We start from the raw sequence: 20,291 nt of genomic DNA, 5'->3' as shown, positions 1-20,291 counted from the left end.
GGGGGCACAGGTTTGATCCCGGGTTGGGGGAACTAAGATCCCGCATGCCACCCAGCACGGCCAAAAAAAAAAAATCTAATTGAAATTGACAACAGAGTAGATGCAGAGGAAGGAGTCAAAGATAAGTAAACAATTACTAAGATACAGAGGCTGAGTAAGTAGGAAGATATTTGTATCATTTTTGTCTACTTTTTAAATTTTCCTTCTCCTTGTCCCATAAATGTCAGTGTTCTTCAGGTTTCTTTCCTTTCCTTCTGTTCTCATCCCTTCACCTCCTACCTCATAAAATTTTCCTGGGTGGCTTGATTCAAATTTATAGCTTTGACCAAGACATCTCAGCTAATGATTTCCAAATCTGTTATCTGTAGTGTAAGTGTCTTTGGTGAAATGCAGACCCCCATTTGACGTTTCCAGGAAGACTCACAGACCCGCAGCTCGGGCTCCGGTTGAGGCTGGTTTTACCCTACTTTCAAGCCAGTAAATTAGCCTATTACTGTTGCATGGATGCAGGCAAAAGAAGTAAGGCTCTTGGTTCAGCGACAGAAGTTCTTATTCCTCACAGCACAACAAGCAGCATAAGCATCAGCATGTTGACGTCAGTTGCCCTTGGCACCCCAAGGCCCATAGGGTGAAACGGAGGGCCAGATGGAGGCTTGCACACACAGCGGATTGCGCTACAGGAAAGGGACACTGAGCTTGAGGAACCTGCTGTTTTATTGCAGGCGGTGAGCAAACCTGCTCCTTGTCCTGGAAAGAGTCCCTCAAGGTTACTCAGGGCAAAAACAAGCCTGAAAAATGACTCGGGTAAAGAGCAGTCAGGGCCTTGCATTCTTAGCATACTCTGCAAAACGTGTAGGAGTGGAAGAGACCCCATTGAAGATTGTTCTAGCAGTCTGAATGTCCAAAACGGAATTCACCAACTTCCTTAAGACTGCTTTTCTGTTTCCAGTCTAGGTGAAGGATACCATCTTCTACCACAGTCACCCAAAGCAAAACCTGACAGCTATCTCAGGCTTTACCCTATTACTTGCTCCCCTCATCCCAATTAACCACTGAATTAGTCTCCTGTAGCTGCTGTAACAAATTACCATAAACTGGGTGGCTTAGAACAACAGAAATGTGTCCTCTCACAGCTTTGGAGATCAGAAAGAAGTCTGAAATCCAGATATTGGCAGGGCTGTGCTCCCTCTGAAAACTCTAGGGGAGAATCTGTCATTTGCCTCTTCCAGCTGCTGGTGGCTCCAGGAGTTTCCTGGTTTGTGGCCATGTTACTCCAGTCTCTGCCTCCAGGCTCACATTGCCGCCTCCTCCTCTTCTATCTGCCAGATATCTGTCTGCCTCACTCAGCGAGGGCATTTGTCAGTGGATGTGGAGCCCATCCAGATAACCCAGGATAAATGCCACCTTGCAAAATCCTTAACTTAATTACAGTGTTTGCCTTGATACGATAATACTCACAGGTTCCGGGGATTAGAATGTGGACATATCTTCCTGGCTCAGTCCCTACAGTTACCATGTTCTCTAAAGGTTCTAGCTTAGTCATTTTTACATAATAATACAAGTTGGATTTAGGAGTTATTTGCATAGAAGTAATGGCTAAGCCATGAACATGCAGCTAGTAAATAGTTATTCCAGGTTCAAAGCCAGGCTGTATGACTCCGAAGTTCATGCTTTTAATCAGTAACAGGCACTGTCACCTTCTTGCCCTTTTTAAATGTTAATTTTGTCAAGTTGCAGAAGTCAACAGCTACGAAAGGAAGCATGGGCTCAAGTTGTACCCATATCCCCTCCGTCCCTGGGTCGGCAAGTGTTCTATGGACATAAGAAGGCTTTTGCACCACCACTGGCCCCCAAAGATTCCCCTACTGAAAAATCAATGTGGCACATGGATACCCTGCAACTGAGTAACCAAGAAGCCAAGTTCCCTTTCTTGCCAGTTGCCTTTGATTTGCACTTCAGTGCTCAGAGTTTCAGTCTGCGAAGTAAAAATGACCCTGACAATCATCTGCCTACCCGATGAGTTCTCTGATGGGGGTTGGTGCAATTTAGTGAGAATCAGCCCTGATGAGGGACATTCATAATCAGCTTCTCATTTTGCAGAGACTTTCTGCCCTACAGGCCTAATGAGAACATGGGAGCATAAATCCGTAAAACTTTGAAGCACTTTATATTTCATAAGCCCTTCGCTAAAATTAATTATCCAGTTAATCTCCAAGGATGATAACCAAATGATTTCTTTTAAAAATTATCATTACTTATTAACAGATTAGAAAGCTGGAAGCTGATGGAGATATTTTGCATACGTTTCCACAGGGGAAATTGGAGTCACTGAGGGACCAAATTCCAGTCCCTTCAAGGTCTTCCAGTAAAGCAACAGAATCCAAATGTACGGAGGTGGGACACTGGAATCTGCCCCGTCCCACTGTATGGAAATCACGAAGTCACTAAATCCCTGGAGGCTTCTATTTCTCTGTCAGCCACAACACTAGAGTTCTGCCCTTGCTTCTCTTGCTGAACTGAGAAAATGTTGAAGTCTTCATGGAAATTAAAACATTTTATTCTGGGAATGTTGATTGACTTGCATATGAAGTGAATTTAAAATAAATTTTAATTAAACAAGAATGCTTTTAAGTCAGGGATCCCTAAACTATGATTTATTATGTAACTGGCTTTGCTGGTGTTATGTTGTGGTTGAGAACAAAGGATGTGGAGCCAGATGGCAGGATTTGAGTCTCACTCACTACCCAGGTGACTCTGGGCAAGTTACCTGCCTCAGCTTCCGTTTCCATAACATGGCATCACGATGGTGTCATTTTGAGGACTGAATGTGTCAATACAGGTAAAAGTTCTTAGCCAGGTTCCAGTTACATGGTAGATGCCCAGTTAATGATTATATCTGCACAGCTCATTAAGGACTTGAGAATTTTATCACAACAAAAAGAGGACATGAGTGTGTCCCCTGTGTTTCTCTGTCTCCACAGCCTTTGACCAGATGGGTACTGACTGACTGTCCCGCAGACTTACAACCCCTTACATCCATTTTGCCCTTCTCCCACTCCTCTAAGTCTGTCTTTCCCCATCTCTCTGTTACTTTATCTCCCTCTCTTCTCTCTGCCTCCCCTTTTCATTCCGTCCCCCTCTTCCTGCATCTTCACCATCCAGGGCAATGAAAGATCCCACAATTGGCTGGGTCTGCTTGTGGGAACTATTTTTTTCCCATGAAGTATCAGAGAAAAACAGCCTGCCCTGTGAAGGTCTCTGAATCCACTCTCCTCACTGAACAGACTGTGTTTGTACCTCTGCCCCACTTTTTATATCTGCCTCTCTCTGACTCTCTTCTTGTCTTGGTCTGCATGTCTTTGTTTCTCTCTGTATCTGTCGACTCTTGCCGTGTGTGTGTGTGTGTGTGTGTGTGTGTGTGTGTGTGTGTGTGTGTGTGTCTCTGTCAGTTGTGTGGATCCCCTCAGCTGTGAGAGGTGAGCTCCCTGGGCCCTCTGAAGACCTGCTGGTGGGGAAGAAGAGGGGAAAAGATCTCATCCCTCCTCCTGCACTGGGACCTGATTGAGAGAACTGTTTTCTCCAATGAGAGTAACTATCAATACGACCTGGCAGGAGGTTCTGGAGCTCCAGGGAGTCGGGTCGCTCTGGATAGCCCCTGAAGTAGCAGGACTTTAAACAGTGTATCTCCAAACAGATGTCTAAGTAGAGCAGAGATGATGATTCTAATCAAGACAACTTACATGAAAGTTAACTGGGCACATATTTAATGATGCACATAATTATGATTGTGTTGCATGATAATTCATATAAATGGTAAGGGGCTCATGTAAATGACTGTAATTAGCATTGCTTTTTCCCAGCTAAGCCAAATTTTATTTCCCATTTCTACATTGCTAATTCACCAGCATCTGTAATCAGTGTCAATGTTGATAATTTCTTGATGTTACATACTGTGTACTCATCACATCCCATGAACATACTTAGATCCAGACACACAGATGCACATGGAAACACACACACACACGCACACACACAGACAAAGAGCGAGCCTAGACCCAACTCTCTAAAATGAGGATTCCCTTATCCCTAGTTCACTTACCCTCCTCTGCAGGGCAGAGGTTCGCTCTGTTCCACCCATGAATCCCACCCCTTTCCCCTCCTTCTGGGATCCTTGCGATCTCTTTGGAGAGGCCTGACCACTGGCTGAGGTGACCTGTGAGTTCCCTTCTAATCCTAAAATTCTATTTTAAAAATAGTAATGGGGGGGCGTTTAAAACATATGAGTAGGTTTTGGTACCTTCCTAGTATCACCATCATCTCCATCACAAAAAATTATAATTATTGAACATATTCCAGATACAATGATGTGCTCTTCATATGCACATTCCGTTTAAATTTTGAAGTAGATGTTCTTCATTTCCTGAATGAGAAAACTGGGGCTTATTGAGGTTAAGTATTTGCCCAAGGTCATGGAGCAAGTCAGTGGGAAGTCAGGGTTCAAACTCTGGGGATTTTGACTTTAAAGCTCATGGTGTGTAACCAACTTGTTCTAGCAAAATATAAATGATAAGGACAGATATTTCCTTCCCCTAAATCTTTATTTTTTTCATCAGTAACTATGTTCATAGGGCAGATCTGTCTTACTTTTATAGGAAAAAAAAGGCGCTCTGAAGAACTGAAAAGTTCCTTCCGTGGCCCTCAATGTCCTTGTCAACTGTAGCTTGTACCCCTGCTTGCACATGACCTCAGCCCCTCACCGTTCTCCCACTCCTCTTGGTAAAATCCAAATTGTCCAGACAATGGCTGCTAATTAGAATAATTCCTCCCTTTCCTGAGAACCATCTTTGAACAAATATTCTTGAAAATAGCTGAACTTCAGCTGACCCTGCCTGCTGAAGCCCTGTAAAAAATTCCACCCTCCTTCCCAAGTTAGAAGCTCCTTCTCCTGCCGGCAGTTTTGCAAAAAGACTTATGCTAATGCACTCTTGTTTTTTTCCACAAAGGGTATGAATAAGGGATGCTGAGATGCTAGCAGCCAGTCCACAACTTGTGGAGAAGCCAGCCTAACAGTGAAATTAACATAGGAACAGGTAAAGACATACGTTCTGGGAGAAGAGAGAGAGTGGTGGAGGCAGAGAAAGAGAGATATCCAGTGGTGTTCAGTTTTCCATTCTATTTCTCTGAGGCCAGCACAACATCTGTCATTTACCATTGTTTTTCTTTTATATAAGTGAATTAAACATATAGGGTCAAAAAACAAAACCAAAAAAAAAAAAAAAAAAAGAAGGATAATCACAGCAGTCCTCAAATTTAGCTGTGCAAACATATGATTTTATAACTATACTGAAATAAACTCAAATCTAGAGCCTCTCTGTCCAGGAATGAGGGTAAACATTATTTTTCCCTTTTTATTAGCTCATTCACCTAGTCTCTTCTGGGTAAATGCTCAGTCAGAAACTCAGGGTTCTCCCCTCACCCCTTGCCAGCCCCACTTTTGGAGATGAACTCAGTTGCTAGAGAATCAGGGTGCTAAAAGATAATTTTCAAAAATTATGACTCTCATACAAATATAAAATGTGTCAAAGATTTTATTTCACTCATTTTAATGAGGAAACCAGTGAGAAGCAAAAACTGGTTCAAAGGAAAAGCATGTATATAGGCAATCAGGAACACTGAGTTGAATTTGCTGATAGATACAAAACTGACATCTTCCATAGAGTGGAAATTGATTCACCTTCATTGGATAAAGTTCACTGGTATTTCTAAAAATTTAATTATTTGCATCACCATCAGCCTTTCACAATTTAACTTCAATTTCTACAGACTTGCAAAATAGGGTCAGTAAAAGACACAGATCCCTGTAGAATCTGATAATCCTGAAACGGTCCTTTCTCCAGAGATTTTTACCGATAATTCTGTGTGTATAGTCTGATCTGCCACCCAGGATCTACAGACTGGTTTAAATAGAAGTGAGATTTGAATAACTGAGCTTGAGAAACTTCCTGCCAAATATGACCTATAAATTGCTGCCGGACTAAAATTATTCTATTTTCATACAGTCCCCCAACCCAATTCATGGACATTGTGACAACACAATATCCATCTAAATTTTTAGTTTCTACCCTTAATTTTAATTAGGGCCGTTTATCTCACACATTAGGAAACCCTATCACAAGCCTTTGGCATCCCCACCTTGAGATGCATACGCAGATGGAGTGCTATCTCAGAAACTAGGGTTTCTGTAAGAGGAGGAAATAGGTTTAAGATTTCAAAATCAGATAAAACAGACCATTTGAGTATGGACTTGTAGCCCCAATTAGGAAAGCTTGAAAATCATGATGAAAAAACTTAAAAACCAGGTTTTTAAGGGTTTCCAGATAACCCTTGTTATCTGGCCTCCACTTGCCTCTTGGACACATTGTACTTCATTTGGATATTTCATCCTGGCTTTTTGCGTCAGGAGACAAGATGCACACTTTGGGTTTGGTAAGTGATCAAGAAATAAAAACACTCATGGTCTGGTGGGATTGCTTCTCAGAGCTAATAGTAGATTTATTTACTCCTCATTGGGAAAAAAAATATGGTTAAATAAGGCAAATTGAACACCTCACAAGCAAGTGGAATATCAGCCTCCTGGATATCTTCCCCCCTTTTTAATTGTGAGAGGGATGGAGACAAGAGCTGAGAGTCAGTGATTGCAAAGGCAAAGACAAAGGAAGGTTCATTTCAGGCCCAGATAATGGAGCACCAGATAAAATTCTGATCAAGGGAGTGAAGACTAGAGAAGTCATACAGATCTGCCCCGTGTTTTTCCTTTCATCTTGGTCTGAAATGGCCCTCTACAGTTTAAATACCAAAGTTAGTATTGTACCCACTAGTCCACTCTCTAGTTCATATACTAGGTACATTCTCTCATTCATCTCTTCATGTATATACTAAGCATATGCCAATTGTCATCTTGGTGTCCCTAAGTCCTCTAGTCTATGTATTTAGTTGCTTTCGTATTTACTGTTTAAACAAAAATGACTTGAGTACCTATCCAACATACTATGGAGAGTTCAGTGCCTTTCCCAAGATTTCTGCAAACCCCAAGGGGCTTCACTGCTGTGCTTGCTCCTTGCTCAGATTTCCTAGTCCTGCTAAACTGTCAGTCCACCTCACATTCCACTTCCTCTGGTTCTTGACCTTTCTCCATCCATTGGCACCTTACAAGGGAAAAAGCCACACATTTTTCTTTGATTTCCTCACTGATAAAACAAGTTCTTGTGGAGCAAACACTTACAAAAGTTTGAATTAACTTTTTAAATAGTTTTACAATGCTGGACAGTACAGCAAAAAATTTAAAACGAACCATGACTCTTCTTAAAACCCTTTGGACAAAAATAGATGAAGTAAATGTGGCAAAAAGTTGATAAAGTCTAAAACTAGATGGATCCATAGGGTTAATTTTTCCATTTTTGCTATTTTTTTTAATCTGTTACAAAGTTTTCATAACAAGAGTTTAAAAAAATACACTGGTCATGGGGCCACGGAAGATATTTTGCTGTCTGTGTCACTTAGGGTAAAGGCAGAGCTGCCATATCATTCTCCAAAGTACAGAGGCTGACGATGTAGACGTTTGTTTCACTCTTATGTAACAGATGACTCCTCACAGTCACACAGGGTTCCAGGCTCTTGTTTCATCTGTTTCCCTGCCTTCCCTTAGGGGCGACTTGTCCTTGACTGCACAGTCAAAGCTGGGCTGTAGACAAGTCTGTGTTACCATTCATAGATAAGACAGAGTAGAAATGCAGGGCAGTCACATTCTTTCTAAACAAGTGAACAAAAGCTGCATATGTCACTTCTACTCTCATTCCATAGTCAGAGGACCACACCTAGCCACAGGGGTGACTAGGAAGCACAGCTTCTAGCCAGGCAGTCATATGCACAGCTAAACTCTGTTCCTCCGGAAGAAGGGAAGATGGCTTTTGGCAGACACCTAGCAGACTCCCCAACACCATCTGCCTCCTTCTGCAGGATCCCTGGCCTCCCTCCATGGGATGCGGTTTCTCTGTTCCCTCATCCCTCTCTCATTCCCAGCTTTCCAACCTCTATGTTCTACCTGTTTGTTGTGGCTGAATTGTGTCCCCCACCAAAATTCATATGTTGAAGTCCTAACCCTGAGTAATCAATATATATTAAAAAAATCTGCACATATTTAATGTATATAATTTGATGGGTTTGAACATAAGCAAATATGCATGAAAGCATCACCACAATCCAGGTAATAAACATATCCATCACCTCCCAAAGTTTCCTCCTGTCTCTTTCCTTTTGTATGTGTATGTAGAACACTTAATCTGAGATCTACCCTCTCAACAAATTTTTCAGTGTGCATTACAGTATTGTTAACTACAGGCCCTATGTTGTACAGCAGATCTCTAGAATTTATTCATCTTGCATGACTGAAACTTTATACCCATTGAGCAACAACTCCCCATTTCCTCCTCCCCCCAACCCCTGGTACCATTCTATTCTCTGCTGCTATGAGCTTGAGATCATAATGAGATATCACTTCACACCTATTAGGATGGATATTATCAGAAACACAAAAGACAACAAGTGTTGATGAGGATGTGGAGAAGTTGAAACCCTTGTATGTTGTTGGTGGGAATGTAAAATGGTGCAGCTGTTATGGAAAACAACATGGAACCTCCTCAAAAAAATTAAAAATAGAACTACCATATGATCCAGCAATCTCACTTCTGAGTATATATCCAAAAGAATTAGCATCTGAATCTCAAAGAGATATCTGCACTCCCATGTTTATTGCAACATTATTCACAATATCCGAAATATAGAAACAATCTAAATGTCTATTGATGGATGAATAGATAAAATGTAGTGTACATGTACAATGGAATATTATTCAGCCTTTAAAAAGAAGGAAATTCTGGGAATTCCCTGGTGATCCAATGGTTAGGACTCTGTGCTTTCACTGCCGAGGGCCTGGCTTCAATCCCTGGTTGGGGAACTAAGATTCCACAAGCCGCGAGGTGCAGCCAAAAATTTTTTTTAGATAAATAAATAAGTAAATAAATAAAAAGAAGGAAATCCTATCACATGCAACAACCAAATCCAGGTTCATATGGATGAAACTGAAAGACCTCATGCAAGTGAAATAAGCCAGTCTCAGAAGGAGATAGGGTCTTTAAAGAGGTAATTAAGTTAAAATGAGGTCATTAAAGTGGGCCTGAACCCAATATGACTAGTGTCCTTATAAGAAGAGGAGATTAGGACACAAACACAAAGGAAAGACCGTGTGATGACAGAGGGAGAAAATGGCCATCTACAAGCCAAAGAGAGGCTTCAGAAGAAACCAACCCTGCTAACGTCTTGATCTTGAACTCCTAGCCTTCAGAATTGTGAGAAATTTAATTTCTGTTGTTTAAGGCACCGGGTCTCTTTTACTTTGTTATGACAGCCCTAGGAAACTAATACTCTGCTCCTTTTAATGTAAACAGTTTTATTCTCCACTTCACTGCTCTGAACCCACGAAAGCCTCCCTTGGTAAATCCTTACCCTCATTAAGGCTCTCTGCTCAACAAAAGGCCATTCTCTCGGGATATCTGCCTGTTAGTAGCACAGAATACCCATAGAAGCTGGGGAATTAGCCTTTCCTTGAACAAGATCAAACTCTTTGGCATATCGGTCTCCTTAAGTTGGAAGGGAGCAATATACAAGTCTATTCTTCCCTCATAAGAAATACGCTACCTCATAAGCTGGAGGCATCTACAGCGAGATTTTCTTTTGTTTGCTTGAAGCAACCGGTCTCCCCTTCCCACTTCATTCACATGCATTCATTCACCTAGTCTTAAGAGCCTCTGGGGTGCAGGCCACTGTGTGCAGACCAGCTCCAGCCCTCATGGGGCTTATTTCCTAGCAGAGAGACAGACATTAAAAGAGTAAACAGACCAATAAAATATAAGTTGCTCAGGGATGCATGTTGGATGTGAGAGGGAAAAAGGGATTCACGATGATTTCAAGGTTTGACCTGAGCAACTAAAAGGATGGAGTTGCCATTTATGGAGCTGAATAGGGGTGTGGGTCTCCATGCATTCTTCTGTGTGGAATTCAGTGCTCTCTACCGGGGGTCCTCATCTCTATTAGGAATTACTGCTGACAGGTGCAGGGCAGAAGAGAAGGGAACTAACATTTGTTGAGGCTTTAATATTTACCAGTCACTCTATCTGGTGCTTTATTCTACATTATCTCATTTCTTCTCTACCAAAAAACCTACTAATTTGTATTTTTCTATTTAAAAAAATTGGGGGTAGGAGATAAAGCAAATTGAGACCAAGTGGGATTAAGAAATGCTCCCCAGGTCCACCAAGTTGAAAGTAGCAGAGCCTCTCCAAACTTAGGAAGTCTGTTTGGCTCTCAGATATATGTATATTTATCCTATTTTTTGAGAAAAGTCCATGGGCCAGAAAGCTTGAAAGGCGCTGGGAAAGACAAAGGGGCCCAGAGGTAAAAAGATCATTGGGGAAAATGGGAGAAAGTCTCCAGTAAACCAAAAAAATTCTTCAAAACCAGTTCTTCTCAGGTTCAGTATCTGGACTGAGCCACATTCTTTGCCCAGCTCTGTATTTCAGTTTTCTGTGCCTTCATTGCCACAGCCCACCCCTCCCCCTCCCTCCTGCAAATCATTCTGAGACATCCACGAAGGGAAGTCCCAGCTACGGAGATAGGCAACTTTGCTACGAAGGCACCATTAACTCTTCATCTCTAAACCCTTCTACACTCCTAACATCTCTACCTAATTGTAAATTCAGTTTTCAGGTTAAACTCAGGTTCAGAACTTGTCAATTGTAAATTACCTCTCCTACTATTTCCCACTTCTACCATGGCATTATGATTTTTCCTATCAGCTGGGCTTGAAGCTTAGAAATCTTTTGTCTCACACCCATGCAGGTCTAAGATCTACCTCCTCAATATCTTACACAGCCCTTCCTATAATTGAAGGTTACTACCATCTTCTGTGACACGGGCCTTCATGACCTCCCGCTTGGATTTCATCAATAACCTCCTGTTTCCCATCCCATCTCGATCACTTTCTCTTTCAATCCACCCCATATCTCTCTGCCAGATTGATTTTTTTCTAAAGCTCAGCTCTGAAACTGTCAGTGTTTCCCTGTTGCTGCCAAAATAAATACAAATCCTCAGGTTCCCATTCAAGCCGCACCCAATTCCATTTCTCATCCCTGATCTTCCTATGAAGCATCTTCTATGGATAACTGCAGTAAAGTGCTTCTACACACTATTTCCCTCTGACTTTTCCATCTTCATCCCTTTGCCTCTGCTGTCATTTGAATCCTACATATCATCCAAGGCTTATTTCAAATCTTATCTGCTCCATAAAGTAACTTGCTGGTGACCCTTTCCTCGAGGGATCTCTTCTCAGCCTCTTATCATATAACTCTTTTGTGGCATTTATCTAGATACTTACAGGTTGGTTTTTTTTTTTTTTTTTCTCATGTAGTGGATATGAATTTACAACTTCAAATACTGATGATCAATAAATGGCAATTCAAAGATCATATTATATCTGACTGTAAAGTGCCAATACCTCCAGATTAGCAGAGAATTCCATCTTCCCTAGGTATGAATGAGAATTTGTGAAGCTCACATGGTATCCCACTGAGCTCATCATTTGGTTTCATTATCCAAGTCTTCACTCTTCCTTGAATGGAGCCTGCTGGCTGGGACATACCCTCTCTCCATGGTCTACTCTTCCCTTCTAAGCTCTGTCCTCCCATTTATGATGTGGTTGGAAGGAGCAGCAGTCTCCTGCTACCTATGGATCCAGCTGAATTCTATTTCCTTTCCACTTGAGGGATATTTTTCCCCTCTCTTGACCCTCAAAGACACTCCTTTTGTTCTGCCTCTCCTTAATGGATACCGAATATTTTCACAAGTCATACCACCTTTTACAAAAGACCGAAGGACAGATTGCCTTCCTGTATTTCAGCTTTCTGCCCTGAAACACAAACCTCCCTGAGGCAAAGGAGCACTCCTCTTAGCCTGGGGGAGGCTGCAAAGTCACACAAGTTCTTATCTCAATCAGGAATCCAGCTGCACTTGTCCACGTTTTCTGGTGACAGCAGTAGTCTTACTCATGTTTCTATCCTTTATAGCCTGTGCACATTGCAAAGGTATCTGGCTTAATAAACAGGCAGGACTCAAGAAAATTCAATCAGGAAATGTCCATTTTTTGTTTGTCTTGTATTTCCTCTCTTACTACCATCAAACATCCTATTGGTTCTCCTTTCTCTGCCTTTGGACAATATCTCAGGCAGATCCCTTAGCTTTACCTGTCACTTCCAAGTATTAGGACACTATTATTTCAGTAATTAGGAAATCCAGATCAATCTAATGTCAAACTTCTGCTCTCTGGGACTTCCCTGGTGGCGCAGTGGTTAAGAATCCTCCTGCCAATGCAGGGGACACGGGTTTGAGCCCTGGTCCGGGAGGATCCCACATGCCACAGAGCAACTAAGCCCATGCACCCCAATTACTGAGCCTGCGCTCTAGAGCCCATGCTCTGCAATGAGAGGCCACCTCAATGAGAAGTCCATGCACCGCGATGAAGAGTAGCCCCTTCTCGCAGCAACTAGAGAAAGCCCATGCACAGCAATGAAGACCCAAAGTAGCCAAAAATAAATAAATAAATAATTTATTTTTTAAAAAAAACAAAAAAAACCCTTCTGCTCTCTTCATCTAGTTCAAAGCTTCTTCCCTTTCCCCTGCCCATGCCCAGCCTATGCTCAGAACCCTGGATTTAGGGAAGGGACTGTGGTCTGTCCTTGCTTCATGTCCTCCCCAGGATGCTATTGACTCATCTGCATTTGGAGCAAAGGGTGGAGGGGACGAAGGATGATAGGAAAAGGGGCAAAATATTATTTCTCCAGCGCTGTTTGAATATCTCTCTTGGCTGTTGAATGCCTTTCCTCTCGTGGCAAAAAGCCCAAATGCTGGCTCAGTTTTCTTGTGAGGAACGTTTGTCAGTTCTTTGAAGGACACTCCCCATATGCCCACTTCCATAATCCCACTCTGCTCGATTCTCTGCTGCGTGTCATGCACTCGTTGGGTAGTTCCCACTCAGCTCTTCTGCTCCGCTGCTTTTCCTAGTATCCACTTGGCCCTCTAGAAAACATCATTCAGTCTTTCCTCACTTGTCCCCCTCCCCCTTGCTCCCACGGAAGCCTTGAAGATCAGGCCACTCTCCTCTCCCTGCCATCAGAGGCCAACAGGGGCCACCTCTTTCTTCATCAGGCACACGCCCAAACTCCTGTAGTCACATACAGGTTCTCAGCTCTGGTAGGAGAACTGGGGCACCTCATTGCGCATCTAGCTGGGGACTAGGTGAGCTGTCCCTTTCCCTTTGTGGCAGACACCATACTCTTGGTTCTGAGAGGTTCTCTGACTGCCTCCTTCACCTCACTGGAGGTAGAGGACTATTCCAGAGCCTATCCTCCTGACAAATCTATTCAAAGAAAGCCTCTTTCCTCCAACAAATCCCTAGCCTTCTCTTAGACAAGCCGGAGGTGGGTGTTAGGCTAAGGGCCACAAAAATCACATTTGGTCACTCTTAACAAATCCTGAATTTTTAGAACTTGTAGTACTCCTTAGCTATCGGTCTCAGCTCTGGATTTCAGCTGCAATTCTGAGGCAACAGAAATACCCGTTGAATTAAATAACCTTCAGACCCATTCATTTCTCTGGGTATATAAATGCAAAATAGTAATTTAAGAAAATGACTTGACAAAAAAAGGAAATGGCTTCATCCTTATAAACACATTCTGAGCACCAGTTGGATTAGGCAGGTTGTCTGTCTCCCATCCCCTTAGGATTGGAAAGGGGCCATTTGGGTGTCCTGCAGCCTCTTGAATAGCCTTTCTTTATCAATCATGGTAGACCTTTTCTCGATCATTTTAATTTACTACATGGAAAATGTTGGTATAAGTAATTACATTTTAACTACTTGGGGAACTTTTTCTTTTAATGTTTTTTAAAAGTTGCAGTCCTTGCACAAAAATTAAGCTGCTTCTTATATTCAAGTACTGGTCCACTGGTTTCTGCCTTTCTGAACCTAGAAAAATGACCATCACATTCACTGATTTCCTACCCCTCCATGGAAAAAAAATAGTAACACAGTGTTCTCAAAAAACTGTTTGCATGAGAGAAAATAGTCTTCAGATTCAGGGAGAGCCTTCCTTACCATCCAAGCAGCTTTTAGGCTTGGGGAGCCCATAAAAGGAGAGGTCACAGGGATGGGTGGACAGTTGGGGTAGGACCCAGAGACAGGCCCCGAAGGGGCTTGGAATTTCACCCTGTGACCTGGAGGAAGTGCTTGTGTTTGCATTTGTAACTTGTTTTTTTTTTTAATCATTAAAAAAGAATCTTAACTTTGTCTGTATTTCCTGGAACGTGACCTATGGACCATCTATATCAGAATCAGCTTGGAGAGCATGTTTAAATGCAGATGCCTGGATCCCACATAAGACTACAAATGAGGACCACAGCCTTGGGACCCTAGAATTTACATTTTCAATAAGCCACCTACCTCTCAAGTTTGAGACTCCCTGTAGGCTCTACTGCGCTCGTTGGCACAGACACTCTGAAGCAGCGTCAGGCTCAGGGCTATTCATTGTCTTGAAGCAGAACCACCAAAGCCCCCAGTTTCAACTTCCTCTCCTTCCTGACAACCTGTCTTCCCAAAATACAGTGTGCTTTGTCCCCTACTAGTCCCTGATTCTTTTTCTCTTTTTTCTTCATTTTCGTTTGTCTTCTACTTTGCCATTCTTATTCATTGAGATCGTTTTATTCCGTTAACCAGAGTCTTTAAGTTTCCATTTTTTAGGGAAATTTTGCAGTTTGTCTCTCATGTCTCTCTCTGAATGAGTTACACTCTGACCAAGGTTAACCTAAGATGTACTACACATCTGCAAAATTTAAGAATACTTTTGGCCCCAAACTTGAGATACAGTTTCCAAGTCCTACAACATCTTCTGGGAAATACCATCGCTTTATTTCAATGATTCCTTCCCCACTAGTTAGATAGACTTTTTGCTCTGCCTGCCTTCTTTCTCGGGAATAACATGATCATGGAAGAGACTTTGCTCTGCCTGCCTTCTTTCTCGGGAATAACATGATCATGGAAGAGCAGAACTAATGGGTAAGCTACCCCAAGTGTGTGTGTGTGAGGGGGCCCTGTCCATACAAAAAATTGGAGCCTTCCCAAATCAGCTTGTTGGCATCATTCTGTTGGACCAGTCTCTTGTGATCCCGTGAAAGAAGCATTTGCTCACCAAGCTGCCCTTCTGGCATTGAAGCCTAGTGAGAGCATTCCAGGACGTCCCCACAGACCTGAATCCAGGCTTACTGCCCAGATGGCATTGTACTTCAGCCTCCACCAGCTGAAACCCTGCAGGGCAAAGGAACCCAGAGCACCAAGACTGGGTGTGGTCCTCACTCAAATGTTACGGCCTGCTGCTTCTATGCTAATGCCAGATACTATAGAAATTATGTCTCTTCCCTTCCCTTCTTCCTTCTTTCCTTTCTTTCTGTTTCTGTCTTCATCTCTCACACACGGTCAGTTTCTGTTGTTCTCATGCAAAAAAGGTGCCTCATGCAGTTGCTAGCTCACATCACTCTTCTCTTTCTCACACACCCTCACATTTGCTTTTATGCTAGGTTTCATGAAGACCGGAGAGTGGTGGAAAAATGTGACAGAATAAAAAAGTTATGAGCTAATGAATGTAGTAAACTTGGGGAAACAGCAAGGCCTGTTCGTTCAGATTCCACTTAGTGTCTTAGAGATAAGGATGTTCCTTTCTTCTGGATTTAGGGATGGCACCTCTCATGTAGAGTTTTATGTCCTGCTTCAAGGGAAGGTCAAAAATCTTTCTTGCACATGCCGTATCTCAAATTCCTTCAGCTTAAAAATAGATGATATGTCAAGGTGTTATACGTTGAACCCAGTCGCAAGGGAGGAGGGAGTTTGTCTAGGGTCCTTAGGCTGTGAAAGGTAATTAGAGCTTCCTGGCTATGGAATTATATAGAATTTATTTGGGGGCAATTGTATAAGAAACAGGACACCTAAATGGAGGCAATTGTTCCATCAGGAAATGTAGATGCTGATGCAGGAATGCTGCCGGCAGCAGTGCACAGGAGTCGCGGCAGTGGGGACATTGCCAAACATACGGAGTGCGCTGGAGGACAAGATCATTCCAGTTTTCTATAGAAGCCCCCAGATTGGGGTATGCAAATTACAAAACTATGGAAAGAAGGATTTGAGTTCTCTTTTTCCCGGCTGAAAATTTCTTGTTTCAATGCTGATGACATAGGTCATCAGCTAGATCATTCCATAGAATAGCCAAAACCATCTGGACACAATCAGGGTGTTCCCCAAACTGCACTCTTGCAGCACGGACAGTATTCATGAGTCTTCTAATTGGCCGACCCTGCCTAAGGTGCAAATGCATATGAAATTATTAGCAATGGAAAAGCATAGATTACAGAGAATGTTTCCTTCTGAAGGGAATCGCTGATGGCACATCAATTTCTGATATCAGAGGCATGGAAATATGTCTCAGAATTTTTGAGTTAGTAGACTGAGGTCATTAGTTTTCGCCTCTCAGTCAGTGAAGTATTTTCTAGAGCATGTCAATAATAATAATAACCACTAAATAATAAGGAGGTGGGCTTCCCTGGTGGCGCAGTGGTTGAGAGTCCGCCTGCCGATGCAGGGGACACGGGTTCATGCCCCGGTCCGGGAGGATCCCACGTGCCGCGGAGTGGCTGGGCCCGTGAGCCATGCCCGCTGGGCCTGCGCGTCTGGAGCCTGTGCTCCGCAGGGGGAGAGGCCACAACAGCAAGAGGCCTGCGTACCGCAAAAAAAATAATAATAATAATAAGGAGGAGGTGATGGTACCTCATCTTTATGGAGCCCTTACTCTTAATTTACACTCTCTTATTTAATCCTCATATCATATCGGCAAGCTAGGTGGTATTTTCATCCCTCATTTCACCAAGAAGGAAACTGAAGCTGTTAAGTAAAGCAGTTTATCTCCAAGTCAATACCGTGAGTGAGTGGGAGAGCCACGGTTGATATTAAAATATTTAACCACAGGTGTGGCCAAGGCATGAGCCAATGAGAACAGACAGTGGTCCCTGGAGGTCCCCTACTGGGCCAGGAATTAACTCTTTAAGTAATTGGACCTGGGGGAGTGGGGCTGGGGGAAGGTTTCTGGGACACCCAGGTTTGCTGGGAGTGAGGATGGAGGGCACTTGGGTACTCAGGGAAGGAGTTATTTACCAGCCTTTTCACTAACTCTAAATGTCTTGGGAGATTACCTAGGATGGAGGAACAATGCTGGCAAGAAATCTCATTCCGTTCTTTGTTTATATCTGCTAGAGTAGTGATTCTTAAGTTTTTTTTTTTTTTTTTTGAGTCTGAGGGTCTGAGATCCTTCTAAGAATCTAACAAAAGGAACAGACTATCTTTCTAGAAAACACACATTGGTACGTGCACACATGCATGAAACACACATGAAACATAATTTTGAATTCAAAGAGCCCTAGAGTTAAGAATCAACCCTCCACATAGGTGCACCCATATATACTGACCCTCTTTTTGCCATTTTGCCACTCTACCCAGCCCCAGCCTGGGTGGAACAGCCTCAGGTCTATGTGACATAACAGCTAAGGAAGGCAGGAACAAAGGAGGAATGACAGGAAATCTGTTCTTCCTATCCCAAGTTGAATAACTGAACACAGTTTTCCATAGAAATATGTTTCTCTCTGTTGATCACTTTCTAGATTATCGTTAGGTCCATATTGCTGGTATCTTGTGAGTTAACAGGTTGTGAGTTTGCATGGGGACAGAACCACTCATTTTCTTTCTCTGGGAAAATGTATTTAATCTGTCCCAACCAAACAACCTCTGAATGAAACTTTGGAACTTCTACGTTGGGTTCTTAGTAAGTTGGGGTCAGACTGTGCTCCATTTGTGAAAGAGGAGAAAATATCTTATTAGCCGTGTAATTGGGCTGCAAGCCCAAAGACTTAAAAGGATGCACGTTATGGAAAGTACTATTTTTAATTTAAAAAATTGAAATATATACCACATGACGTTAGGACTCTGTGTTTTTAAACCCCTTCATGTCCTCTGTGACCTAATGCATCACCGTGGTGTTGGTAAGTGTAGGGAAGGCTGTGCTTTTTCCAGCTGGTAAGAATTTTTACATAGACACAGATTTTTTCTTAAAAAATCTTTTTGCAAGGCTGAATAACCAGCTATTTTAATGATCTAAACCACCTAAAATTTCAGTACTTTGGATTCGATTTTGATGCATAGTGTTCTGTAGAAATCACAAGCAAAAATGTATAATTCATGAATGATGTGGTACATTCATGATTTATTTACAGCCCAGAACTCCTGGTAATTCAGAGAACATCAAATACCCTACACCCCGGTCTCGCATTTAAAGCAGCATCTAGGGGGCTTCCCTGGTGGCGCAGTGGTTGAGAATCCGCCTGCCGATGCAGGGGACACGGGTTTGTGCCCCGGTCCAGGAAGATCCCACATGCCGCGGAGCGGCTGGGCCCGTGAGCCATGGCCGCTGAGCCTGCGCGTCCAGAGCCTGTGCTCCGCAACGGGAGAGGCCACAGCAGTGAGAGGCCCGCGTACCGCAAAAAAAAAAAAAAACAAAAAAACAAATAAAGCAGCATCTAGGAAAAAAAAGGACAAGACAGAACATAGGAGATGTACTGTTAACTTTATATAAGGCAATGAGTAAAACACCTAAATATTTGCCAAGAAATAAATTGAACAATGATAGAAATAAAACATGGCTTTGAGAAAACTAGAAGTATCAGGAGATTGACTATTGGTGCCATGAAAGAAGTTGTATATGCTATTATTTGTCACGGCCTTCTCTGTCTGCTTTTTCCTAATTAATTCTTTTTTTTAAAAATTAATTAATTTATTTATTTTGGCTGTGTTGGGTCTTCGTGGGCTTTCTCTAGTCGCCGTGAGCTGGGGCCACTCTTCATTGCGGTGTGCGGGCCTCTCACTATCGCGGCCTCTCTTGTTGCGGAGCACAAGGTCCAGACGCACAGGCTCAGCAGTTGTGGCTCACGGGCCTAGTTGCTCTGCGGCATGTGGGATCTTCCCAGACCAGGGCTCGAACCTGTGTCCCCTGCATTAGCAGGCAGATTCTCAACCACTGCGCCACCAGGGAAGCCCCCCTAATTAATTCTTCATCATATCTTGTGATTTTTTTCAGTCTTCCTGAGTATTCCTATTTCCTAATAAAATTTTAACTGCGGAAAAACCCTAAAATCCTTAGGACAGTTAGGAGAGGGACATAATTTTGTCAGTTTTCCAGCACAGTTACTAGTTCATTGTTTTGTGAAACATTCTGTTACATATCACAGGTCCCTGTCACCCCTTACCAGCACTGGCATCATCCTTAGCCCACAGATTCTCAGCTGGGAGGCTATTTCAGGCATGACTCCTCACTGGGTGGTGCGTTACATTAATCTGGAGTTACCCCGTTGATGATCAAACAAAGAGTTGTGGGGGTGGCTAGGTGGGAGTAAGGATGACAAAGTGTCCTCTTTTGGTAAAATTATATTTTCCTCTCCACAAAAAAGCGACTCTATTAAACTGGTAAAATGGTTAATAAAAAATTATTTTTAAATCCTCCGTGAGTTTTCATAAAATGCAACTCCACGTGCACTGGAGACCTCAAGGCTGAAGGACACTCTCCACCTGGCCCCAGGCCCAGGGGACAGTGTATGTCCCCTGAGCTGGGGCAGGGATCAGATGGGAGGCCTAGCTACCCAGGCCTGGACTGACCCTTTCGTCACAGTTGAGGCGAATTCTCAGTGGTGGACAAGTTTTGGTGAAAACGTGAGTGGTTATGAGGGTTCATTTTCCTAGGGGTCATCAAGTTCTACCTTCTCCAGAAACCCCCACCCCACCCTGTTACAGCACCTTTGTCTTTATTAACAATAAAACCCCAACTTTGACAAATCCCTGTTCCAGGGGGCGTTGTGGGGTTGGAATCCTCACCATGGGTCACCTCCTTCCACCTTTTGTACAGGTGGGATAGATGGAAATAATCACTCTCCCTGGGGGAGATACTTTGGCAGGTGGTCCTTGGCATGGATTTTAACTCTTTTTCTTCTCTTCAAATATAACTAATTCTTGTGGGAGTTTGTCTTAGTCAGCTCAGGCTGCT

The 20,291-nt window shown here is 42.9% G+C and overlaps 1 protein-coding gene across 5 annotated transcripts in view; it reads left to right on the top strand.

Moving 5' to 3' along the window:
• The window catches only part of BBS10 (Bardet-Biedl syndrome 10), a 94,678-nt gene that overhangs the window by 21,703 nt on the left and 52,684 nt on the right, over nt 1-20,291 (top strand). For 2 of the 5 annotated variants that reach the window (XR_010835677.1, XM_067008312.1), the window contains one exon: nt 2,314-2,507. The exons of 2 other annotated variants lie outside the window; for them this stretch is intronic. Coding sequence is in view for 1 of the 3 variants with exons in the window: in XM_067008312.1 (XP_066864413.1) it covers nt 2,314-2,332 (19 nt within the window). In the remaining 2 variants the exon portion in view is untranslated. Of the gene's footprint in view, nt 1-2,313; nt 2,508-18,471; nt 18,545-20,291 lie in introns of those variants that run through there. One more of the 5 variants, XR_010835679.1, reaches the window with a different exon arrangement.

Source organism: Kogia breviceps, chromosome 12 (assembly GCF_026419965.1).
Source record: "Kogia breviceps isolate mKogBre1 chromosome 12, mKogBre1 haplotype 1, whole genome shotgun sequence".
Classification (NCBI taxonomy): domain Eukaryota; kingdom Metazoa; phylum Chordata; class Mammalia; order Artiodactyla; family Physeteridae; genus Kogia; species Kogia breviceps.
The sequence above is the reverse complement of the archived record's forward strand: the minus strand, read 5'-3'. Positions and strand labels throughout refer to the sequence as shown.